General features: G+C 47.3%; 5 protein-coding genes across 9 annotated transcripts; 4 read left to right on the forward strand and 1 right to left on the reverse strand.

Annotated features, from left to right (window-relative positions):
* Nucleotides 1-1,284: 1,284 nt before the first annotated feature.
* LOC1271463 (neutral ceramidase) lies at nucleotides 1,285-5,954 on the forward strand. The gene is made up of 4 exons (XM_061645096.1): nucleotides 1,285-2,658; nucleotides 2,812-3,279; nucleotides 3,413-4,273; nucleotides 4,351-5,954. The coding sequence occupies exons 2-4, from the start codon at nucleotides 3,124-3,126 to the stop codon at nucleotides 5,515-5,517; spliced, it is 2,184 nt and encodes a 727-aa protein (XP_061501080.1). The 5' UTR covers nucleotides 1,285-2,658; nucleotides 2,812-3,123; the 3' UTR covers nucleotides 5,518-5,954.
* A 342-nt stretch (nucleotides 5,955-6,296) lies between these two features.
* On the forward strand, nucleotides 6,297-7,661 carry LOC1271464 (vacuolar protein sorting-associated protein 37B). Its single transcript, XM_310262.7, has 3 exons — nucleotides 6,297-6,586; nucleotides 6,658-6,829; nucleotides 6,894-7,661. The coding sequence occupies exons 1-3, from the start codon at nucleotides 6,473-6,475 to the stop codon at nucleotides 7,298-7,300; spliced, it is 693 nt and encodes a 230-aa protein (XP_310262.6). The 5' UTR covers nucleotides 6,297-6,472; the 3' UTR covers nucleotides 7,301-7,661.
* Nucleotides 7,662-7,935: 274 nt separating this feature from the next.
* On the forward strand, nucleotides 7,936-8,667 carry LOC1271465 (nucleolar transcription factor 1). Its single transcript, XM_310263.4, has one exon. The coding sequence runs from the start codon at nucleotides 7,936-7,938 to the stop codon at nucleotides 8,647-8,649; it is 714 nt and encodes a 237-aa protein (XP_310263.3). The 3' UTR covers nucleotides 8,650-8,667.
* A 16-nt stretch (nucleotides 8,668-8,683) lies between these two features.
* LOC1271466 (alpha-tocopherol transfer protein-like) lies at nucleotides 8,684-14,115 on the reverse strand. Of its 3 annotated transcripts, none has more exons than XM_310264.8 (4): nucleotides 13,998-14,115; nucleotides 9,723-10,014; nucleotides 9,284-9,644; nucleotides 8,684-9,203 (listed from the first exon to the last, which is right to left on the reverse strand). In XM_310264.8, the coding sequence occupies exons 2-4, from the start codon at nucleotides 9,995-9,997 to the stop codon at nucleotides 8,958-8,960; spliced, it is 882 nt and encodes a 293-aa protein (XP_310264.7). In that variant the 5' UTR covers nucleotides 9,998-10,014; nucleotides 13,998-14,115; the 3' UTR covers nucleotides 8,684-8,957. The 3 variants fall into 3 exon arrangements, with proteins under 3 accessions (XP_310264.7, XP_061501069.1, XP_061501070.1); XM_061645085.1 differs by lacking the exon at nucleotides 13,998-14,115 and adding an exon at nucleotides 10,548-10,730; XM_061645086.1 differs by lacking the exon at nucleotides 13,998-14,115 and adding an exon at nucleotides 10,441-10,458.
* Nucleotides 14,116-19,103: 4,988 nt separating this feature from the next.
* Nucleotides 19,104-27,714, forward strand: LOC1271467 (alpha-tocopherol transfer protein-like). Of its 3 annotated transcripts, none has more exons than XM_310265.8 (5): nucleotides 19,104-19,264; nucleotides 26,002-26,289; nucleotides 26,686-26,877; nucleotides 26,943-27,363; nucleotides 27,430-27,714. In XM_310265.8, exons 2-5 carry the CDS (start codon nucleotides 26,198-26,200, stop codon nucleotides 27,613-27,615), a joined length of 891 nt encoding a protein of 296 aa, XP_310265.7. In that variant the 5' UTR covers nucleotides 19,104-19,264; nucleotides 26,002-26,197; the 3' UTR covers nucleotides 27,616-27,714. The 3 variants fall into 3 exon arrangements, with proteins under 3 accessions (XP_310265.7, XP_061501304.1, XP_061501302.1); XM_061645320.1 differs by having other exon boundaries at nucleotides 19,138-22,882; XM_061645318.1 differs by having other exon boundaries at nucleotides 19,138-19,642.
* The last annotated feature ends 58 nt before the right edge of the window (nucleotides 27,715-27,772 follow it).

Below are 27,772 nucleotides of genomic sequence, written 5' to 3' on the forward strand. Positions count from 1 at the left end.
CTTCTGGGGCTTTCGGGCAGTGTCTCGCGCGCAACCGTGTGTGTGTGTGCGTATTGGGTGCGCGATCGGTAGGTCAAGCTTGCGTTGGGGAAGCCCTTGCCGGCGGGCTTTTGCTGGCAAGGTAGGGCAGTTTTGCCGGTTGACCGCGGGCTCAAGCCAACAACGGGGCAGCAACAGCCAATATAACTCGTGCACGGTACTGATGCACGGTGAAGAAAAATCAATATCCCTGCGCGCCCCCACCACGCGGTACGTCACGCAGTTCGAGGACAATCGGTGAGTATTTAAATTGCGCCCCCCCCCCCCCCCCCCCCCCTGTTGTTCGGTGTCGGGTGATGGTGGCGCTTCAACCGAACGGGTGGATGTTGAAAGTGAGAAAGAAAGGGTGGAAAAGAAGAGGATTGGAAGCACCCGTGGATGATCAAATATTCATGCTGCGTACGATTGGAGTGTCTGAAGCGAGGGGGGGGGGGGGGAGGACAAGCAGACGCTTCCAATGGCTGGTGATGGTGGTGGTGGGTTTTCAATCATTTAAAATCAAGTGTCATTACCGGCGCCCGCGGGCCGATTGCCAGTTGCGTGTGAGCATTGAAGAATTCGGCCAGTTTGCCCGCTACGCTGCCACTACCCGAAAGGCTCCAAGGCTCGATTGCGATGGCGTTGCGGGCTTGCATGCCGACGCCTCAATTATTTTCTTAGCCTCCAGAGCATTGCCAGGAGTGCTGTGTGTGTTGCTTAAAGTGGTGCCATTTTGACCATTCTCGATGGTTGCGCGCTGTATGGCTTCGTCTGCTGCATTGCCAACCCGAAAGGTAAACCACCTGTTGATTGATGAAACAGCACGTACGCGCAAGACGGAAACCGGGGGGGAAACACTACCCCTTCATCTTTCGTGTGTGTGTGTGTGTGTGTGTGTGTGTGTGTGTATGTGTGTGTACGCTTTTTTGTGTCTCTCATTGCCTTAGACAAGCTTCCGCGGGATCGTAGGCTAAGCTCGCGCGAAACAGCGCAATCTCGCAGTCAAGGTCGTACGGATGCGCGTGATTCGCGCACTTCCCCTTTGTTTTGCACTCTGTTCGTCATAAAATCATCGATCGAGTTCCCATGATTGTGCGTCTTTTTTCCTGTAATTTTATCACGTACAATCACACACACACATTCGCTCTCCTACTCCCTTTGTTTAGTATGCTGCACTGTGCGCGATGGAAAAAGGGATTTCATTGCGCACGGCGCACGCTGCCACCCTTTAGCCTCAGCCGATACGCAATACACATACGCCGGGCGGTGCTATCGGTGCGGTCGGCTACTATCGGCGCGCTTACTACGCGCCTCCAAAAAGGAAAGGAGAGCAAACACCGCTCCCCCCTAGCTCCCGCCAACCAAGAACGCGCGTTCATCTCAGTCCGCACACACCGCACCGCACACGACAGAACGACACAACCATGTGTGTGAGTGTACGAGCGAGCGCGCGGAAGTTTTGCGAAGCGAAAGTCTACCACGCTGCCTCTGCCCGAGCAGCAGCACACACACGCGGTGGGTAAGTACGCGTTCGGTGCGGTCAGGGCAAGTCAGTTTAGCTCGGCAGGTCGGTTTGAAGAGAACGCAAAAACCACGCTGCCGCTGCCGTTGTTGACGGAAAGGTGTTATTCTTTTTTGCTGTCTTCGTCTGGTGTGATCTTGCGAAGCAGCGAGAAGAAAACAATAACAACCCCGATTGTTGTACCCTCCGCGTGTCGTGCACCTTCCGCCTGCTTCCGTTCCGTGCGCGTGTTATTTCCTATTGCGAACTGTTGCATCGTTGGAAGAGTTTGTTGTTGTTGTTGACATCTATGCGCCGTAATCTGTGTTTACACCTTTCCGTTTTGTTTGCCCCTCCGTCTCGTTCTCGAGTAGCACGTAGTTCGCTGAGGGCTGTTTTGCCGTGTGGCCCCTTTGTGTTGGTGTCGTCGTGGAAATCCTCTCCACTGGGAGGCGGAGGAAAAAGCGGAGTAAAAAGTAACGGGTGAATCATAGGGCAAACCAGTGTGTACCGTTACTGCCACGCTGCGGCCGAGAATCGTCAGCCCTTTCGTGCAGGGCCGCTCTCTAGGCGGTGAAGCTAAACTTCACGATCTTAGCAACCCGTACTCCGCGTACTTTCCTGTATGTGTGTGTGTCTGTGTGTGTGTGGGGTGCAATAAAAAATACTAAATTGACAAGTGCAGCAGCGTAAACTCTCGGCGCGTTCGAAAGGGGTGCGAGATCGTAGTATGCGAAAACGACGCGCGTAAAATCCGATGTGCGACCGGTGATACGGCGAACCGTGAAGGGCGGATGAAGTAAAAATTTTAAACCGTGTGTACTTCAAAATTATCAGTTGACCTTCTCCACCGCAAACGCACGGCACGGCACGGTTTGAGGGGAAAGTGAGAAGAAGAAAAGAAAAGGAAAAGCAAAACGGTTCGCTTGAAAAACGGACGAGCGGATTTTACAACCGGACCCACCTGACCCCTCGAACATCCGGAAGCTCGGAATTGTGTGCAGCTGGTTGTGGAAGCTCGGCAGCGGGGTTTGTGCATGATCTCCGATTAACCTAATTCTGCTCAATCATCCAGCACCGGGGCAGTATCTCGGTGGGTGATAAGAAGGGTCACTTTTCGGTGGGGCAGAAGAACCCAGGTAGGTGCCGTTTTCTCCAATCTTTGATATCTAATCTAATCGTACCCGGGTGCTGTATTTCGCGCTTTTCCAACCCCTCTGTTGTGGCCTACAGAGGGGGATGGGTGATTAGCTCATACTTTATCAATGGATGTTTTTTTATTGTATTTTTAGCTCGCTTTTCTGCAGCACTCTCCATTACACAGGGGCTGTGTGCAGTGGAGGTGTGACGCGCAAGCGGCAACGGCAGCCTAATCAATCGATTCGAACCCAGGGCGGGTCTGTGCCCGTGGCGTATCGAGCAGCTTATCACCCGGGGTGGGCCCCGTCGGGTTGAATATCGGGTCGCGCAGCAGCAGCAGCAGCAGCACTACAGAGCGTGTGTATGCTGAGCACGTACGAGAGCGTGTCAGTCCCTTTTCCGCTGCTGAGGTGGGCAAAAAGCGCGACAGCTTCCGCATCGGCAACGAACCGCAACGGTGGGTGATGATGGCGAAGATGCGGCCGCAGCTTAGTTCTTTGTTCTGCGCCCTAACGGTACTCGGGGTGGTGTGTCTGTGCAATGTTGCACCTGCCGCCGCCGCCTACCGGCTGGGCGTTGGACGGGCGGACTGTACGGGGCCGCCAGTTGAGATTGGATTTGTAAGTATCTCCGCCCTGCATGTGGCGAAGGGCCGTTTCTAACCAATGCGATGATCAATGCTCGATTTTGTTTTATGATTCTTCGCGCGCTGCTTCCGGGTGCCTTCATTGTCGTCATCGGCTGTCTCCCTAGATGGGTTACGGTGAGTTTTCGCAGCGCGGCCAGGGCATCCATCTGCGCCAGTACGCGCGGGCATTCATCTTCGAGGATGAGCGGCGGTCGCGCGTGGTGTTCGTGAGCGCGGACGCCGGCATGATGGGCCACGCGGTCAAGCGCGACGTGCTCAATCTGCTCAAGGCGCGGTACGGCGACGCGTACCGCTTCGAGAACGTGGTGCTGAGCGGCTCGCACAGCCACAGCGTACCGTCCGGCTTCCTGATGTCCTACCTGTACGATATCGCGTCGCTCGGCTTCGTGCCGCAGAACTTTGACGCGCTCGTCGAGGGCATTACCCTGGCGATCGTGCGGGCCCACGAGAGTATGCGCGAGGGTCGCCTGTACCTGTCCGAGACGACCGTGCACGAGGCGAACATTAACCGCAGCCCGAGCGCGTACGAGAACAACCCCCGGTGGGAGCGGGACCAGTACCGGGACTACACGGACAAGAAGCTGGTGCAGCTGCGGCTGGTGGACGGGGGCGGCCGGCTGTTCGGGGCGATCAACTGGTTCGCCGTGCATCCGACGTCGATGAACAAAACGAACCGGTACGTGTCGAGCGACAACGTCGGGTACGCCTCGGTGCTGCTGGAGCTGGACCGGAATGGGGTGCGCGTGCCGGGGCGCGGCGAGTTCGTCGGTGCGTTTGCGTCCACCAATCTGGGCGACGCGTCGCCGAACATTATGGGGCCGAAGTGCGAGAAGACGGGACTGCCGTGCGATATGCTTACCTCGTCCTGTCCGGCCGGTGCGGGCGCGTGCATTGCGTCCGGCCCGGGGAAGGACATGTTCGAGAGTACGAAGATCATCGGCACGAGGCTGTATGACGCAGCGTCGGTAAGTGTTTCGACGGGCGTTTTGAGTAGAAGAAGAAACAAATCCGAACTGTCATGTCGTTCTTTCGGTTTTTACAGAAGCTGCTCATTGCCGAAGCCGGTCGGGAAGTGACTGGCCCGATCAAATTCGCCCACCAGTTCATCGACATGACGGAGCAGCAGGTGTCGTACGTGAACCCAACCACGGGCGAGCAGGAAACCGCACACGGGTGCTACCCGGCGATGGGCTACAGCTTCGGTGCCGGCACAACGGACGGTCCGGGCGCGTTCGACTTCCGGCAGGCCACCCTAACCGACTCATCGTTCTGGAACACGGCACGGGACATCCTGGCGGAGCCGACGCCCGAGGACAAGCGGTGCCAAGCGCCCAAACCCATCCTGATCGCTAGCGGGCGGGCCAAGTTCTCCTACGAAGTGCAGCCCAAGATCGTGCCGACGCAGATACTGCTGGTGGGAGACTTTGCCCTCGCAGCCGTGCCGGCCGAATTCACCACCATGTCCGGTAGAAGATTGCGGGCCGCAGTTCGCGAGAGCTCGCTCGAGGCGGCCCGCAAAGACATCACGGTCGTGGTGGCTGGTCTTTCCAACATGTACACGAGCTACGTCGCAACGCCGGAAGAGTACGCCATCCAGCGGTACGAGGGAGCCTCGACACTGTACGGACCCCACACGCTCACCATCTATCTGCAGCAGTTCCGCAAGCTGATGCGTTCGATTGCGCTGGGCGAACAGGTCGCTGCCGGCCCGATGCCACCGTTTGAGGACGACAAGCAGATCACGCTGTCGACGGGCGTCGTGTTCGATGGGCACCCGTTCGGGTGGTACTTCGGCGACTGTAAGGTGCAGCCGCGGGAAACGCCGTACCGCAGGGGTGACACCGTGCGCGTCATGTTCATTGCCGGCAACCCGCGCAACAATCTGATGCACGAGCGAACGTACTTTACGGTGGAGCGGTTGAGGCCCGAGTTTGAGGAGACGAACAGTGTGGACGCCCACCAGCAGGGCGGGGGCGGCGGCAGCCGGGACGTGTGGGAGGTGGTGGCGACCGATGCGAACTGGGAAACGAAGTTCAAGTGGCACCGGCGCTCCACCCTGTTCGCGTACAGCGACATCGAGCTGGAGTGGGAGGTGCCGGAACAGGTCGATCCGGGCACGTACCGGATACAGCATTTCGGCTACTGGCGGTACATTCTTGGCGGCATTTTCCCCTACAATGGCACTACGAGGAACTTTACCGTGGAGTGAGCGTGGACGAGCAGGTGGCGTGAGAAGGTTGAAAACGTGCCAAAATTTAGACAGTAACGCATAGACGGAATATGCTGGAGCTGATTGCACCGACCGTGCAGTAGTGAAGCACAAACGATAGTATTAGTTGAAATTATAAGGGGATGCTATTGGGTTGGGGTGGTAGCGTAATGTAATTTAGTGTGCGATATACGATTCGTAGCGGAAGAGAGCGAGCGGTACGAACTATGATATTCAGACCAAAAAAGAGTTGGATTTCTTATTGCGCCATAGCGTTGCTTTTTTTCTTCGTCAAACGTACAGGGACACAAGATAATCTTAAAGACCTTGGCAACCTTGTAAATGTGATCAACTGGTAAACTTATGTATACATATACTTTTAAGCAGCTGTACAGAACAAAAACATGAACATAATAAAATATTCTTAACCTGAAAAAGTCCAATAAAGCGTAAAACAAACACAAGAAATAGAACATTAATAAATAAAAATAATCAACAGAGCACGTGCGTCCGCGACCGTTAAAATTGCACAACAGCTGTTCGTAAATTGCATGCGCAATGTTTATTGCATGCAGCTGCTCGAGTACGCAGTGTGAAGTGAAACTGCTCGACACACTGTGCATATTTGTTAATTTTGTTTTTTTATTTTATTTAAAAAGAGGCACAAATGAGAAAAGTAAATGTTTTCATTAAAATGGCACAATTTTAAGCAACTTAATTCTTTTTTATTGCATTATTTTACATAAACGTCAAAACCAAAGGACCGTGTGGGCGCCTTTAGTGATCTGCTTCTGTCATCTTGCTCAAAACAAAATCGTAAAAGAAACAACAAAGCCCATTCACGGTCAAAGTCTTTCCACAAAGTTCGTGGTCGTTTCGTATCTGTCTCGGTCTGTCTGCCTTTTGCTGTCGCTGGTAGGCTCAACCAGCACGACGCGCGTGGTGCCCGGACAAAATGTATCAACCGTATCTGCAGCAAGCCGTACAATCCCTGCAGACACTTAGCTCGGACGAGCTGAGGCAGCTGCTGGAGGACGACGAGAAGCTAGACGAGCGAGTAAATGAAGCGGTAAGAGGATGTGGGTGTGACTCATCTCCGTTCATTGATGGAGTATTTTGATCCCGTTTGCCGCACCACAGGTCCAACCGTTGGAATCGTCGAAGGATTTGATTATTGGCGAAAACCGTAGTCTCGCAGAGACAAACTTGAATTTTGAACCAAAGATGGTCGAGCTGCGTTCACGCGTGCAGGAGCTGGCCGAAGAATGTCGCACACTGGGCGAATCGGTGAAGGAGAAGTCTACACAGCTCGGTAAGTGTCGCGGTTGCGTTAATGTAAGCGCAACGCTCACACGAACTCTTGTTTCTTGTTTTAGCTTCAAAGTCCGAAAAGAACAATGCTGAAACGGTGCTCGCTCTACTGCAGACAGCAGCGGCGGAAAGCGAAGAGGAGTCGGAAAAGATCGTGAAACAGCTGCTCGATAGCGAGCTGACAGTCGACGCGTATGTGGAGCAGTTTATGAGCATTCGTAAGCTGATGCACAGCAGAAAGCTGAAGGCGGAGAAGATGACGGAATTGCTGCGAAGCAACAGACACACCTCTCAAAGATTTGATGCGGGATACGGTCCCTCCTCGATGCCATACCCAGCGTCGGAGCCTGCCCGTCCCGGTAGTTTCTACGTACCGCCGGGCATGGCGGCTCCGAGCACCGCAGTGCCCTACCCGGTGGGGCCATCCTCGATGCCGATGCCGATGGCTATGTTTCGGCCTCCCCAATTCTAAGGCAAAGTACGATGTGGATGTGGATGTGTGTATGCCTTTACTACAGAGAAGCTGCCTCTACCGCGATGGGTGCAGTAAAAACTTCGTTGGCTCGACTGGAGGAGCACGTCTGCTGCCGCGGGGCTGGTGAGCCATCGAACAAAATGCTTTACAGATTGTTCTAAACGCTCAACGAAGATTAGGGCCATACAAGCTAGGTACGGATAGGTTTCCACTGTGACACTGCAGAGTTTAATTTGTTAAGTTAAAACGATAGAAATGTGCAGATATGACCGATTTGAAGCGAACGTTTGAGCGCCTGCCAAACAGGCTGACCTTTGTGTGCGTAAAATAAATATATATACTACAAAGTTTAATCAAACAGCAGTGATTAAAGCTTTTTTTTGCAGTTGTGTAAGGAATTGCATTGCCTGTATCTTTTATGGAAGAATTTGCTTCACTCTTGATTTGACGAAAAACGGAACGAAAAATTGTATCCCGTGTTACCCTGACAGGTTACAACGCACGGTACAACTGTCAAAATACAAACGTCAAACATCGTTTGCGGAAAAAACATAAACAAACACACGTTGCCGTTCGGCAGCAACCAACTAAAACCGTGCTGTTTAGTGAAAATCCGTGAAAAAGTTCGGAAAATGAGTTCCAAAAGAGGCGACACCCGTCGTACACGTGCCCAAAAGCACCAGAATACGTACGCGTTTAAGAACAACCTGCACGACAAGCACACACCGCTGATAAAGCTCATCACCAACCTGAACGTGTGCGAAGTGTGCGAGCACTGCAAGAGCATCATCGACTGGAAGATCAGATACCGCAAGTACAAACCGCTATCGCAACCCAAATCGTGCAGCAAGTGCGGCGAGCGGAAGGTAAAGCGGGCCTACCATGTCATCTGTCGCGACTGTGCCCTGGCCAGCAGGTGTTGCGCGAAATGCCTCAAGTCAGCGGACGAGGCGAGTATCATTCCCCCGGAACCGACGGAGCAGGAACAGATCAAGCTGAAGGCGGAGATGGATCAGCTGATCAAATCGTTGCCGGAGCGCAAGCGGAGAACGTTCCTGCGCTACATGAACAGGGGGCAGAAGAAGAAACAGAAGAACGGTGCAGCCGATCTGGATGATTCGGACGAGGACGAAAACGATGGCCGACAGCGAAAGCCGAACGGGGTGGAGATGGCACGCACCAGGGAAGAATTGCTGGAGAAATTCGAACAGCTGAAGCTAGCGACCGGCAAGGATGGCCAGGAGGGCGATGACGATTACGACGATTTGGATGATTTCAGCAGCGATGATGAGGATTACGAAGACTACAGCGAGGAAGATGAGTCGAAAAGTTCCGGCACGAAATAAATGCGCTTGAAAGGGAGAGTCATCCGGTCGCATGTTTTTTTTTTTCTAAGAAACGTTTGCTTTATTTTTGGATTATACTAAACAGCATAAAGCAGTGATAGAGAGTGTATAATAACAGGTTCTTAAAAATACAGTATAAAAAAGCACACCAAGGTAGTAGTAATAGTAATGTGTGGAACCTCCCCAATACCCCTCGCTTTGTAGTAGTTTGGCTTAATCAGCTCTGGAATTCTGACCGATTTGTGCAGAATAGGTTTCCTATCACAACGATGTACACGACATTAAGCGGGTTAGCATGCCCGTTAGAATTAGTCTATCGATAGGGACTTAAGCATACGATCCGTCGGCTCGTCAATCAAGTTGCCGGCTTCGCCATTGCGTTGACGCTCCTCGGCGAGGAAGTACGGTCTCAGCCTTTCGAACTCCTTCAGATGGTCCTGGTGAAGCTCGTCGATCGATTTCATATCGCCGCCAAGATCGGACGGTAGCCCACTCTTCGGTATCCACTCCTCGTAGAACGAATCCAAATTGGCGCTAGAAGTGTGCAGGTAGAGCTAAAAGCAGTCCGAAAGTAACATGAATAAAGTGCACAGGAAGATTGGTTGAAGAGTCCACACGTTGGTCCTCCACTTACCACATTGAGGATTTCCGCGTGAATGAAGGGTTTTATGATGTAAAGGATCTTATCGAAGAACGACACCACGTTCATCACGTGTATCGCTTTCAGCTTCGCCGGCAGCCCGTCCTGCAGGTAGTGGAAAAACTTTCGCACCGAGCTCATGTTGATGCGGGTCAGATGCATCAGCCCGACGTTCTTCATGTCGAACAGGAAGATGATGCCCGGCCGCGGTCCCTGCGTGTACAGGCAGGAGTCGATCGTCATGAAGTACGTCTTGATCGCTTCGTCAAAGTGATAGTTGGAGGAGCGGGAGTTTTTCAACCGATGAAACACCACCGAATACCCGCTCGGGGTGGGTGGAAGTGGGAAGTAGTCTCTGCAAGCGAGATGGTACAATATGGCATATAGTTAATGATCGACACTTTGTTCGTGTTCGCGGTTACACGTTACGTACTGATTTTGCAGACACTGCTGAATGGCGGCACTGTGCGGATCACGATTGTTAAACAGTTCCGGTCCATTTTTGCGCGCCTCGTAGTAAATTTTCAGCACTTTGCGCGTCTCGTCGATGTTCTTATCGCACGCATCCAGGAAGCAGGCCAACTGTTTGTCGGTGATCGTTGCCGGCACGCCCTCGACCGGTGGCTGTCGCAGCGCTTTCAAATCCTCCCGGGATAAATCTTCTCGCTCGAGTGCCTCTGCTAGGTCGTAGCCCAAATCGTGCTCCATCGTTTTGATGAGTTGGACTATTTGTTGTGGGTTAGGTTGAAAAAAAAAGAAGAAGTAATAAATCAATTACTGATAAACATGTTTAGCGAGTGCAGTAAAGACCAACGGAAAGGTTAACTCTTAACTTGATGGCAAAGTTACCCTCACAAGGGACACAATCCTTGAGCCGAGCGGACCGTGCAAGTACGAAGCTTTCTAATTGCTCCTAATTGATAGTGAAGGACACACCCCGACATGATGGGCTTTTACCGTTCCCACCGCGCGGCTTCTTTGCGCTTCAAATCCTAGCATTAAAGCTCGTTGCTTAAAACCCGGTCAGCGGAACGTAAGTATCAGTATCCGAGCGATTAAAAATAACGACGATTTATTGAAGGATTGTGGTGCGCGATCATCTTGCGTCACACTTTACGCCGGCAACGCGCTGACCGAAGGCCTCTGCTTACCTGGCCAGAACGACACTGCTGTTGTTGTGCCGGGCGCAATAAAGCACCGCGCGTAAACTAGTACCCATGTCAACGATCAATTAGCATAACCGACGAACGAACGTTACCTAGAAGCCGCATCGCTGGGCGCCCAGTGCGCTGTTTTTATAGTTTTAAGTTCAAACGGATGCACCACTTCGCACGTCACAGTTCTCCGTTCTACCCCAGCCAACGAGTAATTGTCAGGGCCAGTTGGCCGTCTAATCACTTCCTTTGCATCGTCCACACCTGACGGCCAACGAACGTCTCGGGTGAAGGTATTATCAGTGTGAAATTAATTACAAATTCAAATGCGCACACACACATATGGGTTTCACACAGCCCGATTAGAAGCTAAACAAGCACACGATCAAGTGCGGGTCACCCGGTGGTCACCCTTGGTCACCCAAGATGACCCCACCTGGTATCATACGAAGCGCCGAGTTAACTTTACATTGTTCCACGTGGGGCGTAGTACGCCAAGCAGCGTGATCAGACGACACATGCCGAAAGACCATTCTCAAAGGAGTCTCACCTCCGTGGTACTTTTTGTTGTTGCTTTTTTGAAACAACGGAAAGTGTGTTGAATATATTCTGAAACCCTTCGTTGGCGTTGACCTTCAGCGGGCAGTGATTGCAATGGTAGGTGTATGCGGGAAGCGCGCTGTTCAATTTTTAATTCGAATTAAAGAGATACAGCACAGAAGAGTGTAGGGTTAATGGGATAAGGAAGATAATATAAATTGAGGTCGATGTATTCATTTTGGTTTTCTTTATTTAGCGGCATGAATAAGAATATTTCAGGCATAACTCTAAACCAATGGTCCGTGACGTGAACAGACGTAGTACGCGCCAGATTTAATTTCTTTAATAAGAAAAGATACATATCGTTCAGCTTTTACAATCAAGATTACATTTTCAACAAGTATGTCTAGAAAAATTAATAAACATATTTTTGATCAAAAAGCTTTGAACTTAGTCTACTAAACATAAGCGCTTAATACATGTGAACGAAAAATGTATTTTCAAACACAAGTGATCCGTGATCCTTGGAGGTTAAGGTTGGAGAGCAATGCTCTAAACAACTCATCTCGTCTGGTTGTTAATTGTTGGATTGTGGAGAGGAAGTATAGGAATTCGTCAACGTCGGACGAAAGGATCTCCTCTAGCTATCTGTTTTTTTTAACAATAAGCAATAATATAGTTACATTACATATTTAAACATTAGCAATTTTTTGTTTCAATTTAACAACACATTTTTATGGAAGTGCGAAATGAATAAAAACCTTGACCGCATCTGACTTGTCCCAGCAGCTATGTAGGCTAATGAGTGGAGCATATTCATTGTGACTTAATCAAATGTTTCTCTCACGCCCAAATGTGACGGCCAACCACACAGCAAAAGCTTCTCTCGCACACAATAAAAGATCAACCCCTTGTCTGAACCCAATCGCAAACACTTGGGACGTTGAGAAGACAACAACAAATCATGTTGACGCACGTGTTTTTAAAAGCCTCATCTTTAGCGATGAATGATGCAGCAGCAAAAAAAGAGTCAACAATCAATTCATCTTTGAAGTTGAAGCGTTAAAGCGTTGGTAAAGAAAATAGCAAGCACGAAATGTTTACTTTAAACTTTTAAGCAAACACCATCGAACACTTGTCGCACCAATTCACACACCCTACGAACTTCCTCGATCGCCGGGATTAACGTGCGAAAACAGAACGAACCGGTTCCGGCGAATCGGCGTGGTTGTACGCGAGCCCTTCGCCGCTTACGCAAAACGGTGGTGCGCAAGCAGAACACTTTTATGGCTGTTCGATTGGCTAGCTGATCTTGCGAAAAGCAACAGCAGTTTGCCGGCGCGCCGAGATCGCTTTACCGCGCAGAAACTTATGCAACTGATGTGCTATTTTATGCTGGGCTCCAAAACCGGTCACCGACCACTACCCGATCTCGTGACGTCGTCTATGGGGGACGATTTAGCGTTGTGCAGATCAGCTGTGTTACGGAGCTGGGCTCATGTTATCGCGGCACACGGTTAGCGGATGTGCCCCTACAGCCACACTCTACGCTCCGGCCCGACCGTTGGACACTGTTGAGCGTTGCAATTTGCACTTAAGTGTTTCAACAACGGGGAGAGTGTTTCGTTGCTGCTGTTTGTGGTTGCAGCAGCGCAGAAACACTGGACACACGAAGAAGTGTGTGCGTGTGCGTGTCTGTATTTATGTTTGTGCTGAGGGAAGGGGTGAAAACTATCACTTTCCTTACGGTGGCCCACTTGTGCGGTACGGGGTTGCATAAAAACGGGTTTTGTGAAAATGAGTCTAAATGATTCGACAAATGTCACTTAGCTACACGTAATTCAAAAAAACATTAAACGTCGCCCACAGCAGACACAATAACGATCACACACACACACACACGATCGTAACGGGTCACCGATAAAGGTTAGACCGAGCGAATGTTCAAGATCATCTTGATAGCTTTTGGAACACATTTGATGTAAAATTCTAACGACCGCTTTGAAGCGTAAAATGGGCATGAATTCTAGGCGCAAGCATCACTAACGATCATTTCAAAATTTTAATCATTTCGTACGATCAATCGATAAACATCACAAGAGCGGAAATTAAATAGACGAATTACAGACCGCGCTCCCGACGATTGCTGTACTATTTTCGTACTACGCGAATGGCAATTTAAAATACCCCACGGAAGGGTAACCGCCGCGTAAACAAACGTTTCTTTTCACCCAGCAGCAATCGATTATTGCGATGTGTTTGTGTTTTTCCTCCAGCATTTATGACTCTTAGCATAAACCAATGCACACCCCTTACACCGTGGCTGCCTTCCTTTTTGGTTGGATATTGTCGGTTGAAGTAAACTAACCATAGAAAAGAAGTTCAAACGAACCACACATTGCACAGACAGAACAGACAGAACAAGCGCGCGCGCGCGCAAACACACAACACCAAAAACGCATTCTTCAACCGGCATAAAAAACCCCCCAGCAAAACCGATTGCACCCGCGTAAACAACATACGCCCCAAAACACGCCGCGTGTGTTCACCTGTGCGTCAAAAGTTTGCCAACGCACTCGATGTCCGCGCCCCCAGGCCGATGTGGGTGTCCGCTTTGGTTCCTTGAGTCTCGTGACGCGCGGTTGGCGGCCCAGAGGCAGCGGTGGGTTTCGTGCGATTTTTCGCGATATTTTTAGCAACCCGCCGTCCGCCGCCTTCCGACTCCTGGTTGCTGTTGCGGTTAGATAGAACCAATTCTCCAACTGATCTTCCCATGCACTCTGTCACTCTCTTTCTTTCGTGCGCACTTCCATCTCACTAGCATGAGAATTATGGTGCAGTGTCGTTGTATGCGGTTAACCGCATCTGTGACGCTTCGTGCACGCTGCAACAATCTGATGAACGAGCGTGACGTAATAACCGACCCGACAGGATATGGGAGAGCTTTGCTAGAACCACACACAAACAAAATAACAACAGTGAACACCCAAACACCACCACTCATACACACACACCTTGCTGATGAATCAGTCGGCAAAATCTGAATGAAGAACCGTGCGACTACCGTACTGTACCGTGCGAGAGTAGAAACCGAACTGAAGCTAACGATCGATAGGAAGGAGCGTACGCCCGTTCACCACCCTACGACCGCACACAGCTGCAGTTTGCGTTCGGGGTCTGCAGCACTTTCTCACCCTGCGTTTGGGTGGGGGTAGGAGGGGGTGAGAGATGGGAATACTGGTTTTCGCCGCTTTCTGGCACACTTTACCGTCCGCGCAAGGACGCTGTTGGGACACTTGGCAGGGAGTCCTGGACAAGGAAATCTGTTTCCTTCTCCCCGGGGTGTCTAGGAGAGGCATTTTTTTCCTGTTTCTCATCGGTCAGATGTTTCTGGACTCGGGTTAAGTGATTGTCGGCTTTGGCCCCAAGGACTTTCAACGCCCACGGTCGACACGGAGGTTTGATTTTGAGGTTTCTCTTGCGCCTGATTAATGATCTGTTGCGCTTCGTGAGTCGTCAAACAGCTCCTGTCCTGTACGTGTTACAACGCGTCGAGTTCGTTAGTTTTATGGACGCTGTAAATGTGCAAGCGAAACTATGCAACAGCAGTGCACAAGTGCCAGAGAGTAAGGTACGGTCCATGCCGTACATAAACCATACTATGCTGGCCACTGGCCATCGGCACCGTGTTGCAGCAGAATCGACTATTTCGACACACAATCTTAATGGTGCTGGTTTTACGCTTTGTCAGATACACAGACACTGACCAATACTCGTTCCGCTTCTTTGTTGTAGACGCGCGCTGCTGGATAAAATCGAGACAAAAATCACGCAAAATGATAAATAGCACCCGTCGCTTAAACTTTGATTGTCGTTGTTCTAATCAAATTTTCTGTACCGCTCGATAGCTTCTCCCCTCTCAACTCAGCAACTGTGAATCTTATGAATCGCTCAATAACAGTTGTACAACGGAACGGCCATAAAAATGCGCCTCACGTACTGGACGAAGCGTCACGTTTCGGCACGCAAAATGAGGAAGCAATACACTCGAAATAAACTCCAACCGTCGCGCCAGCAATGGGACCGTCAAAGATCGTTTCTTATCATCGCTTCTGCGTACGAGGTTTAAAGCGTCAAGGATGGTTTGTTCTTTCAAATTAAACCAACAAATGTGGCGGTCGCCGTAATTTAGAGCATTTTTAATAATAAACGTTTGGTCTGGGCTCGATGGGGCCTCCGATATTGACCGGAAATGGTTTGTGGTGCAACGAGTTTTCGGTCTGTTTCAGGTACACCCACCTTCAAACCTGTTCTGCATTTTGTCGGTGTACACCTGATAGCGAACCCAGCGCAGGAATTGTCCGGTTTTTAATAGGTCTCGTTGTCGACGCAAGGGCATGTAACTGCATGTATGAGGAATAATAAACGGTTTTAGTTCAGAAGCGTTTTTTCGTATTTATATTTTCGGATGCGCTTTTGTGTAAATTGCGTTAAAATTCTGAAGAAGAACAGGTATGGCATGCTGGGATACTACGAAGAGTACACTAGGAGAGAGGGAGTTAGAAAACTTCACAATGTGAAATTACACATAAATATCTAAAGCACTTTTTTAACAGCATTGAATACTAATCCAAAACCGAAAACCAAATATTTTAAAACGAGAAAACTGGTCGAATAGAAGCAAACGCATGTATGAAATAATACTTGCATACTTTTAGGCGTTCTGCTTGCGTTGCTCGTTTGCTCGATTTTACAGTGCGTGACGTATAGTAGGTGCACCATTTATTACTTTAAAAGCTGGGATTAGTGTTCCCATGAAATACAGTGGAACCACTCATAACGAGTACCAGTTATAACGAATTTTTCGCATAACGAGCAAATCTAAATGCTCTAAGAATACATACATACCCCTCTTAACTAATAAAAGTAACGAGCATTTTCATTTCGTTCCCGATAAGAAATCGGGATCATTTCGAGAGTTTCAAAATTACGAATCGTTAAATATCGAGCTATTTCTAAAACAGGCAGGTAAAATTGTTTAGGAAAAGTGTAAGGGTGGTGACAAATTAACACCCACTGCCTCACGAAGTCATACAAACATTGAAAAAAAAGCCGAAGCGGGCCGTGGGCGCGTTCACTCCTCTTTTCAGATCAGATAGTGGAGCTGAGAGTTTTGCTGCGCTTATTGACAGATGGAGTAACTGAGGTATTGTCTTCAGTTTAATTACTCCAATTCTTTCCTTCTTATTTGACAATATTGGAGGCTCTCTTCGGCTTCGGCAGTACAAGTGGGCAGGACGTGGATTTTAGAGTTAAATGTACCTTCTTAGTATGTAGTGTACTAATAAGCGTATGCTTCACAAGTGTGAGGTGTATTAATATGTGTGTCCTTACATGTATTCTTGATCTACTTGCTCAGTAAATTAAATTTCGATACTAAGAATTAGTAGTCGGTCTCATGGTAAAGTCGTCAACTCGCACGACCTAATAACATGCCCGTCATGGGTTCAAGCCCCAAATAGACCATGCCGCCATACGTAGGCCTGACTATCCTGTTATGGGGGGTAATCCAAAAAAGTCACTGAAAGCCAACCCAACAAGTGGGTACAGGCAGGCCAGGCCTTGACCGACAACGGTTGTTGTGTCAAAAAGAAGAAGACTAAGAATTGATCAATGGATTACTGTTGCCATTTGGAGTTGTCCCGTATGGTTGTGATGCATGTAATCCCTATATGTCTGCACTTTTCTTGTCCTGAAACAAATTATTTCACTCTTCAAACAAATTGTATGTAAAAGAGTCTCCCGCATAACGAGTTTTTCGCATAACGAGTGAGTCATTGGGGCGGAATAAACTCGTTATGAGGGGCTAACATACAAAAGAATGTGTAGGATTTATGGATAGTAGGAATTCCGGTTGGTCTCGTGGTGCAGTCCTCAACTCGTACGACTTAACAACATTCCGTCATGGGTTCAAGTCCCACAGTGGGTACGGCAGGCTTTGACCGACAACGATTGTTGAGCCATAAGAAGAAGAAGAAGAAGAAGAAGAAGAAGAAGAAGAAGAAAAAGAATAAGAAGAAGAAGAAGGAATTATTAATTAAATATAACTCTTGGAATGCACACATTTCCGATATTTGTGCGGTTCTGTGATTGAGAGATAACAAAAAAAGCAAGCGTACAATTTTCGATATAGTTCAAATAACTCAAATAACACTCTGTATTTAAATTTCTTTGTGCATAACCTAACCAATTGATAACTTTTGGTGCGCCTAAATGAAATAATCCATACCATTTCCACAAACCAGAGTGTTGCAGCTCTAGCTCATCGATTGCCAAACCGTGCATGAACCTTACCCTGTGTTATCGTGTGAGCAAAGCGAAACCAAAAAAACTATAAACAAAGAAAAGTCACCCACACACAAACATAGCGCCGAAAAGCATCAGCTTTAATGTCTGCCTCGTCGTAATCGATTTGGCCACTGTTAGAACAAAGCATCGGCAACATAGAGTTGCTACTTCCTCTAACAAGCCAACCTCCCGACGCCCTCCGCCCTGCAACAAACAAGGATAGTTTTCTTTCGCCGACCCTCGCCAATTCGCCCTCTATTCGCAATCGTTTCAGTTTTGTTGCTGCGCTGCGCCCGATGTTTTTCCGATGGATGGTGTAAGCTTTCGCACCCGCACCCCACTACGTTTGGCCTTTTGCCCCCGTTTAGTGGCGGCCGAAACCGAAACCGAAAAGGGAAGCGCAACCGAACCGGCGAAGGTCAATTAAAATTGTTAATTGATGTTAATTGTTCGATAAACATTGTTCTGCCCAGCGATAAACTTTTTACTGCCCCCGTTCCAGCGCTTTGTGGCCCGTGCAGAAGTATTCGGAGGGAGAAAGGAGTTTGCCGTACTACTCTTCTGCCAGCTGATGCTTTCTTGTCTTGGGTAGGGCCTATCTCGGAAATGGATTCAACTTGAATATTGGGATGTTTGGCGAAAATGTACAAAATGAAACGAAATAATGTTTCATCGTAGCTGCGATGGTGACTGGTATTGCTGCTGGCCCGTAAAAGTGATAGCAGCCCGTGATTTTGTCCTTTTAATTGGTCTTGTTGATGCACAATCACATGTATTTGTCTTTATTACAGTGTCCGAAATAGAAGGGGAAGTGCAAGTAAAAATGTATCGTTTAGCGCAAAAATATTTTTACACAAATTTGTGGGCAACGAAAGCCCTTAAAGCCCACGACGAGTAATGTACAAAATCGTGCCGGCGCAGACATTCCATCGGAGCTTAATTTATTCCATTTTCGCGTTGTTTGCTGCCGCGTGTACGTATTCGATAGCGTGATATGATACGAGATGTATGGGGTTTCCTTTGCTCGTTTTGTGGTGTGAGTAAAATACGTGGCGAATGATAATTGCAAGTAATCGTGCTAAATACACCCAAACACCGACAGTGCGCCACTGTGAGTGAAATTGAAGCAGTGATAGCAAAACGAGTTTAATCGTGTTAAATATTACGGTATGACATTTAGTACCATAAATATTTACAAAAAAAAAACCAATAAATTTAAATTATTCACAACGTAAATATGTTACACCATCAAAACTTAAATAGAAGCATGTTTTATCATTTCAACAATAGAAAGTAAAAATAACTATAAAATTTGATGTTATACCAAAAAGGAAACAAAACTTCAATAAATTCTCAAAACTCATTTCTTACAATCTCAACATGGATAGAAAAGCTAGTCAATTGCAGTTTGCTGCATGTGCAAACCTTTCAGCAAGAGGCTTTTTCCACGAAGGTGTCGCGTGACGATGATAAAATAATAACACGATTTACGTACACACTTCCACACAAATAGCTCCCTGCACACACATACTCTTTTCACGTGAATCTCAGCATACCAGACGAGAGCATTGCAAGCTGCATCGGTGCTGCTTCCCGACAGCCATCCACCATAAGCCATTTGCCGCCGACGAGCCCATCTCGTACAGAGCTCGCGCATGGCTTCCAGCTCCTCCATTTCCTCTCTCTAGCCGTGCGTTTCAAGCTCGACGAACAGGCTCGTCCAAAAGCCCCCGTCCAGGGCCCGCCCCACCAGACCCGGCGCTTGGCAAAAAAGAACCTCCGCAAACACGACTCTGCCACTTGCGTGAACCGCTCAGGCTCGGCGCAGTTTGATCGTGCACAGCAGCGAGGCAACATCGTTCGTCGTCTGTTGTAGAGTCTTCCGTTTCGCGGGTCCGAGCTTTTATTACGGGTGTTTGCGCGCAAACTTTATGTGAGTGGTGTTTTCTTTCCTCTGTTTTTTTATTCGCTCGCACTTTGGCTGTGTGCGGGATCTGTTTAGCCGTTGGAATTTGCTCTTCCAATTCCGTGTACACTGTGGGCATGTGTTTGAGTGCAGGTGGTGTGCAGCGCTTGCAAGAGCATATTTTGATTGCAGCGTTTTACTGTGTGCCCCCCGCCGCTGGCGCGTGGAGAAACTCCGAACGGCAGTTTATGTTTTTCTCGTGTACAAGTGTGCGTTTAAGTGTGCGAAGAAAAGTGTCGTCCATTGCGGTGGCTTTCTCTGTGGGAAATGGAGATCGCTGCACTGAACTGTAAATTGAAAACATCAGACTTTTTCAGTTCAACTGTGCTGCAAACAATGAGCAACGTAATATGAAGAGCAATTTTTGTATTGGTGTGTTGTGTTCGTGCTCTGCCCTAGCCAATGATTTTTATACCAACGAACCAGATCGTACAGCTAAAATGAATTCATGCAATTGTTTTAATGATTTTGAGTTAAACTAAAATACACAAAAACTAGGCCTGATTTGACAGCCCCTTCAGCTTGTCATGTGTGTCTACCCTTTAGCCAATGGCTCAATATGCACGCCAATGCGCCTTTGGTTAATGCCTCATCGAAAAGCGAAAGTGAATGCAAGTGAAAACAATTCGTGTTTCAGCCTCTGCTAAGGAAATTTCTGCTTTACAATACGAAAGGTGCAAAAACCAATCGCATAAAACGATAGAGAAGGAGAAAAAGAGACAGAGATAGATAGAAACAAATAAATGTTGGTGAGGTTACAAAGCGAAATAAAGTGGTGATGCAAAAATGATAAAAATAAGCTAAACAGTTAATACTCTTTGATGTTTTTAAACGTTGATACTCGGTATATTAGTTTTTTTTTTATTTATTTTGGATGCTATAAAAGCCCTCAAAACATCAGTAAGGCTGCAAACTATATAAATTACATGCAACTCGGACCAATGCTCTGGTGAGATTGAGTTTTATGTCACTTACTCGAGAAGCCCCATAGCGCAACAGAGAAATGATGATACACCATTATTTCTAATGTTCGCCTTTCTGTATCTTCAATTATATTTTTACCAAACCATGGCATTCAACAGCGTCCGTCCATGGGTCACCTACTTTCGCAACAATGTTAATGCACCCGGCGGACGAATGCATTTTTTACGCAAATAAAAAAAACCAACAGAGAAGAAGCTGCTTCATCTTTGGTTGGTGTTGGGAGCCAATTATCAATTAACGTCTTGGTTAATTGGCTTGCAGCGAAATGATTTCGTTCGACTGCACGGGTGCCAGTAGGTGTTGCAACAGCTTATTACATTTATATTGCTCCCACATCGGCATCCAATCAATGGCTTATAATTATCTCCAACTGTCCGGCTAGGAGGGGTACAGATTCTTTTTTCTTCTTATCTAATCGTGCAAATTTCTGATACTGAAATGACTGTAGAAACGACGTCGTTAGTAGGTCGTTCATTAGAGCGACACATTTCGAACCATTGTTTGTTCATTGGAATCGAGATGAAAATTGTTCTGCCGCGATACTAACGATACTTACTTTGTTGTCAAACGAATTCAATAACATAAGAAATTTCAACTAAAAAAATACTGTTTAACAGGCGTTAGAAAAGTAATGCTAAAAACTAAAACTACATTAAACAATGCAATGATAGTAGCCATGAGTAAAATCCAACACACCATACCGATATCAGAGTCAAAGAAACATGCAAAACACTATTCATAGCCACATTCTTCTAATGCAACCGATCGAACCTACATGCATGCACTGGTTGCGATCGCCCAGGAAGGAAGAATGCATCTACATCAACAGTTGCAATAAAAAATCGATTCAGTCGTGTCGATCCGGATCGGATGCAATCGGTGCCCGCCCTAAAAACCTTGGTCGGGAGTGTACAAACAAACATCAGACACCCCTCCGAGCCCCGAGTTTATCAGAACGACCTTGGACGGGGAAGGGGTAAGCATCAAAGCAAGAAGGCGTTCGATTATGTCGATTATGCAGCCGGACGATCGCAACTGCACCGCCCAATGCCGCAACGCGGTAGGATGAGTATCGATGCGGCTGCTAACCTTGTTCTTTGGTTGTTGTGGTTTGCTGCAATCATCCGGCCAACCAGTTGGGCTGATCAATGTTACAGTATTTTTTGTATTGTTGCTTCTCTCCCTCTTTTGTTAAACAGAACAACGTGGAGAAGCGTGATGTAATTGTACTTTCATTGCAGGCAGTTACCACCGCACGGCTCGGCAAGACTTTTGCGATCGGCGATCGGATGGGCGGCTGAATGTGGGGCAATGTTTAGCTTGGGTTTGTTTTTGCAGCATGAACTTTACACGCGTGCGATAATGTTGCTTACGCTATGATGGGAGAGAGAGAGTGAGAGAAAATGTGTGTAACAATAACAAGGTTACTTTTTCCAGCTGCTTCTGGCAATTGTAGTGCGGACTAATGTGAGAAAAGATCTCATTGAAATGATACGTTTTTGTGGTTTTAGTTTCGCACAAAACTAATCTTGTCCAACAGATATGCAATTTAGTGAAAATCCTTGACACAGTACTTTCTAAACTGTGCATCTTGTGGGTCGCTCAGGTATATCATTACCTATTACACGCTATCCTGCAAGTTCTTATCAAGTGCAAGTATGTAATCTTAACCTTCAAATCAACAAAAACCAGTTTAATTCAGCCCTGACGCACCTACTATGACAATTAACCCGGGTAATTACAAGCGAACCTGTTCAGGGTGGACCACTTTTGTCTATCGAGCTTCGATTACAATATGCATTACCTGTGCAGCAACACTTTCATGTGAGCGATTCTAATGACGGATCCAGCCACTGACTATGGCCACTGTTAGAACTCACCTTTTCCGTTAGTCTCAATAGCCTCGCTCAACCCTTGGTTCAAGGTTAAATATGGACAGTGGTTATGTGATTACCATAACCCATATATTGCACACCGTAAAGGATGTAACTGCGACGTGCAGAACCCGCCGGTTTACGACGATTTACGTCAATCGAACCACGATGGTAACCAGTTTCCCGGGAACGATCGGGACGTGACGATCGTGGCGTGCTGGAACTATTTTAGCTGTTTTTTTTGTGTGGAATTTTTGAGTGTCTGGTCAAAACAACTGGCAGGGGAAACAGAAGATATCATCAAAATAAAAAATGAAAACGTCTGTCATTGACTTTGTGTTTGATGTGTGCGATCAAGTACGATGATTACGTAATTTGAGAAGCACTTTGAATGGTTGTTGAGACAAATCACTTCAGACACGGAACTCACTGAAGATCTTCTTGAGTCATGATCATCAATTGTGTGTGCTGTATGGATGAAGAGGAGTGATGGGATGTTAGATAAGTCCATTTTTTACCTGTTTTGATTACCATTCATATTTATATACAGATTTTATACCATAGGTTCATAATAACTAAAAAAAATATTCGTACATTCAGGCAAGAGAGAAGACTGGCGCTTCACAACAAACCCAATCATTAAGAGCGATTCCGATATTGAACGACATGCTTCAATCCCCAGAAACATCAAATGAGATGCGTACCTGTCATAAATGATTCCACCAGTGTAAGTGTTAAAGTGTTGTGCCCCACATACACTTCGCACAAGGAACACATACACACACACACACACTCACACGTGTAAAAATAAATGCTTAAAAAGATTGTGTAACCTCGTTAGCGCCTTTCGCAGCTGAAACGAAACACACGGACAAAGATACGGCCAAAGAAATGCGGCACGTCACTGACCACACCGTCACCGTACAATTTGTACCGAGCGTACGTACACTACCCCTCCGGGTCATAGCTACGTCTAGTAACGTAATACGGGTACGGTAGGGGTTGACGGAACGTTAATTTTTGGACAAGTACCCACCTCATGGTGCTTCGTGCTTCCCGGAGCTTCCTCGGGAATGGAGGGGATTGGCTCGACCCGTGACAGAGGAGCTGCGGTGCCGCCGGGGCTAATAGCATTCACATAATCTCTCAAAACAGAACGCACGGCAAGGGTCAATGGAAAGAAAAGGTGGATCGGTACGGTGACGGCATGAAAGTGAGTTGTTGCTCACGCGGCAGAGTATCAAGTGCGTTGGGAGTACGTTCGCTTTCGATTACATCGGGCAATTTGTGCGATTGTTTGGGTGTGATTTTGGATTTGATGATATGCTTTTTTTTAGAACTGTTTACTCAATAATTACATAACTTCATATCTAGAGGTAGGAAAGGTTAAAGGAGTTTTAGCTTTGATGAGATGTGATTTGTTATACTCGCATAAAGTCAAGTTGGCTTAGCTTATTAAATTAGCTGGATCCATCGCTTTTTATATGAATCAAACTGGCAATAACTCCAACACCTTTACTAGTTGCATCTGTAAGCTATTGGTGTTAATTTGAAATGTTTAATAACAACTGCCTTGCCGTAACACATACCATAACAGTAGGATAAGCTCTCCTTCCTGTAGGGGTTTTGGTTTTAAGGCAATCAGGCCCGCGCAATGGAGATGGAAGACACATCATTATGCCATTACGCAGATGAATGGCGGACAGATTATTCACGTACCCCTACACCTTACCCTTGCCTTGCGTTTCCACACAACTGCTCGGGTTTTTGGAGCTAACCCGCTTCATCTGTGTTGGTCTGACACAAAAACAACTCCCGGTGGTAGTGTACACGCACATGACGCTGAAGCAGCTGCTAGACATTTCCCCCCGGAGGTGGCACACAGCAAGCTGTATGGAAGTAGTGCACCGTGCCATGTACCTCCCAGCCGTTCGGGTGGGGGAAACATAAAGAGAAATGGAAAGTTTTCGCCAGCCACATCTCTCGAGTGCGCTTCTATTCCCCACACACACACGACTGTGCTCAAGCGGATGTGGAAAGTTATGATGCTAGTGACAACCTTTTTTTTGTTTTGTTGCTTAAATTTGTTTATCATCCATTTGCGCTAGGGCTATGGGAAGCTGTTCCTAGACGGATATCAACAACAGGTGGCTGTTTATGGGTTCACCGGAAAGGAGATCCCAGCTGGGGAAAGTGACCTTCACACACTCGTTGGGGATATTTTTTAAAATTGTTTGTTTTAGTACCGTGTTGCGCTATGAATAAATTATCAAAGAGTTATACATTCCTAGATGATGCGAAAGTTGACAAAAAGTCTCGCCAGATATGGGTTTCCCTATTGGTAGTTAACATAGCGTGGTAGCAGAACAATTTAGTGAAAACATAAAAAAATAATACATATTTTACAAAATATGTTTCCAAGTTTATCAGCTTAATTAATGAATCCATTTCAGCCCGATGGTATAAAGCTACTGTTTTCAAAGATCTCTAACATGCATATTTAACAAATGTTCATATATGGAGCATGTAAAACAATGTTTTGCGTCCGATTGGGGCAAGACTTCTTAGAAGGACTCACAATTACAAAAGGTCGCTAATGCTTTCGTTAGAAAACGTTTTACATTTGTCTGAAGGTTTATGCTCAGTATGAAGCATGCTCACGTACAGCTAATTTGACATGACATCTTGAACAAATGAATTTCTACACAGATGAACTAATGCTTCCAAGAAGGGGACATTTAATTTTCTTGATCGAAAAAGAACCCTCCACTGTTTTGATGGAATTTTGTTGTAAAAAATTCCATTACTATACCCTTCGGTTGCGCAACGGATTTTATTTGTGAGGCGCACAAAATAGTCTATTAGCCACTGTATTAATTACCATATGCTCACCCTTGACCACTCATACAGCAGTAGCAATCGGTCACCATGACAAAAAGAAGTACCTGTTCGGTCAACTTTTGCGTTAAAATATGAGCTCACAAATTCGACACCTACTCCACCTAACCACGGCAACGGGCAACACAGTGTTAGCATGGACAAAAACTAAAATGCCACGTTTGTTTCCCTGTCGCGGCAGACGAGTGTGGCGCCGTGTTGATGGCTGGATGATTTTACCGAGACGCGTCTGACGCGCCTTTACATGCGCGTTACGCTTGCCTGAGCTTTCGATGGCCAAGGTTATGTCGCGACGTATGTACGTTTTATTGCCATTTGGTTGGGGTTTGATTCGCACGTTCGCGAAGAGGAAAGCAAAGGAACTAACAATGGCACAATCATACATGTCTAAATGTATTTGAGACACTTTATTGTTCTTTTTGTTTATGTTGCATCAGGCGTTGTATATTTGTGGATTTTTGTTATAATTCTCAGAACAATCCAAATCAAATCAAAATATGAATTGTGTTACATAGAGCTACAACTTTAATCTTGAACTGTTTTATGCTAGACGCTTGTCTGATTGTTTAATTTTTCTGATATTTTTAATGTACCATTGTTTGTCGATTAAATAACGAGTTATCAAATTAAATTAAACAAAATTAAACAATAATGTTTACGTAAAAAAAGGAATGTTCAACACTTGAAGACTAGCGGTGAACTATTCGACAAAAAAGTAAACTTAATGAAATCCGCTCCATTTTTGCACACAACCAATAAAACGCTACAATGCTGTTATCTATACACATTATGTTGGATCGCACCTTCAATAGTTTTCCTGGGAACGAATCATCACCCAGGACAACAGCCTGTGCGATGGAGGGCAACAGCCTGTGCGAACGACAACTTTCGGACAAGCGAGAAAACGATGCCGAGTAATTTAAAATATTCATTTCTTCCATTCCTCAGCGCTTGACAGACATCCAAGCAGCACAAAAAAAAGTTAATAGAACGCGCACTTGGCCATTTGCTCCGCCACTTCGTCTAGTGCGTGCTGGCAACGGCGTCTACCGTGCAGACAGGAGGGCTGCCGCTACCGGAGAGTGCCGAGTGGTGAAAAGCTCACTTAGTCGAGGAGGAAAAAAGCCCACCCTTAGTGCCAATAATGACCACTTTATCACATCCCTTCAAAGACAGTCCGGAGCCGCTGGAAGTGCCCAAAGAGCATGCCGCCAACGTGGACACCCTGTACGAATGGTAAGTGAGTAGGGGAGTAGAGATAAGAGGAGGGGGAGCAGCGAATGGGAAATTTCTCTCGGTTTGATGACTTCATTTGCTTGATTAAATGCGGAATGCGTAAGCAGACTGGTAGCATTGGAGCGCTGGGCAATGATTATTTGAAAAAAAACCGTGGGGTAAACAATAATTTCCATACACTGCCTGCAGTGCTTTTTTGCTGTCGCCAGTTACCAGGCCTCTGCCCCATACGCTGAAAAAGAATCGACTTGTCGTGTGCTGAATTATTCAAAGTGTAGAACGCACAGCAATTGGCGGCTTAGTTTTAACGTCGATGTTGGCGTATTTAATGTTTGCTTTGGTCAATTTGTAGTGTGTACCAAAAGTCACTCGAACTCTGTGTTTTAAATTCTGCAGGATAAAAGAACAGCCACGGTTTCCTGCCTTCTCCAAAAATCATGCCCACCTATTCCTGCACGCCTGTCTCTGGAACGTGGACGATGCCAAAAAAGCGCTACAGAAGTACTCGCAGATTCACGCCAACTCGCCGGAAATCTTCGACAACCGAGACATCATGGGAGCAGGTGTGCAGATGACACTGAACGCCACGTAAGTAGAAGCACAAAGAAGAGGACGGAGCAGCAAAAGCAATCACTGGTCCCATTTCTATCCAGACACATGGTAGCACTGCCAAGGACGACGCCGGAAGGCTACCGGTTGCTCTACTACCGACTTTCCGACACGGATCCGTCCAAGATGAACTTTACCGAGGCGGTGAAATCGTTCTGCATGTTCAACGACGCCCAGATCAGTGTGGACGGCATTATGGAGGGGTACATCGTCATCTTCGACATGAAGGGCGTCCGGTTGGGGCATCTGGCCCGCGTACAGTTTAGCCCGCTGCGAGTGTTCATGAGCTACATCCAGGATGCGCATCCGGTGCGGCTGAAGAAGATCTACATCGTGCACACGGCGTCGTTCATCAATCAGGTGATGGCACTGGTGAAACCGCTGATCAAGTCGGAACTACTCGGGCTGCTGCAGTTCACGACCGCCGGCCCAGAAGAGATCGTCGGTGTTGACTACTTGCCGAAGGTTTGCATTCTCATGTCGTCTTACTCCAACATTCCCTCTCTCAATCTTTACTATTCACCTCCGCAGGACTTTGGTGGACCGTTCGATGAGGTCGCGACAATGCACGCGGAGCAGAAGAAGCGCCTCGAGACGGAGTATCGAGATTGGCTGATGGATTCCGGTGCACTGAAGGAAGCGCCCAAGCAGAAAAACTCCAACTCCAACTCCATCAAACCGCCGGTCAAAGCGTTTCGGGGGCTCGAAATCGACTAGTGCGGGTGGCTTGGCCAGATATCGGTCTGTTCGTGATATTATTGGGTTCTAGTGGATGCAATAAATGGATAGAAGGGTGTTTTTTTTCGTGTTGTTCCATAGCTAGGGAGACTAACTTTTCGGTTTTTGAAGGATGCAGCATGGCGACGGCAAGGCG

This window comes from Anopheles gambiae, chromosome 2 (genome assembly GCF_943734735.2).
Source record: "Anopheles gambiae chromosome 2, idAnoGambNW_F1_1, whole genome shotgun sequence".
Lineage (NCBI taxonomy): Eukaryota > Metazoa > Arthropoda > Insecta > Diptera > Culicidae > Anopheles > Anopheles gambiae.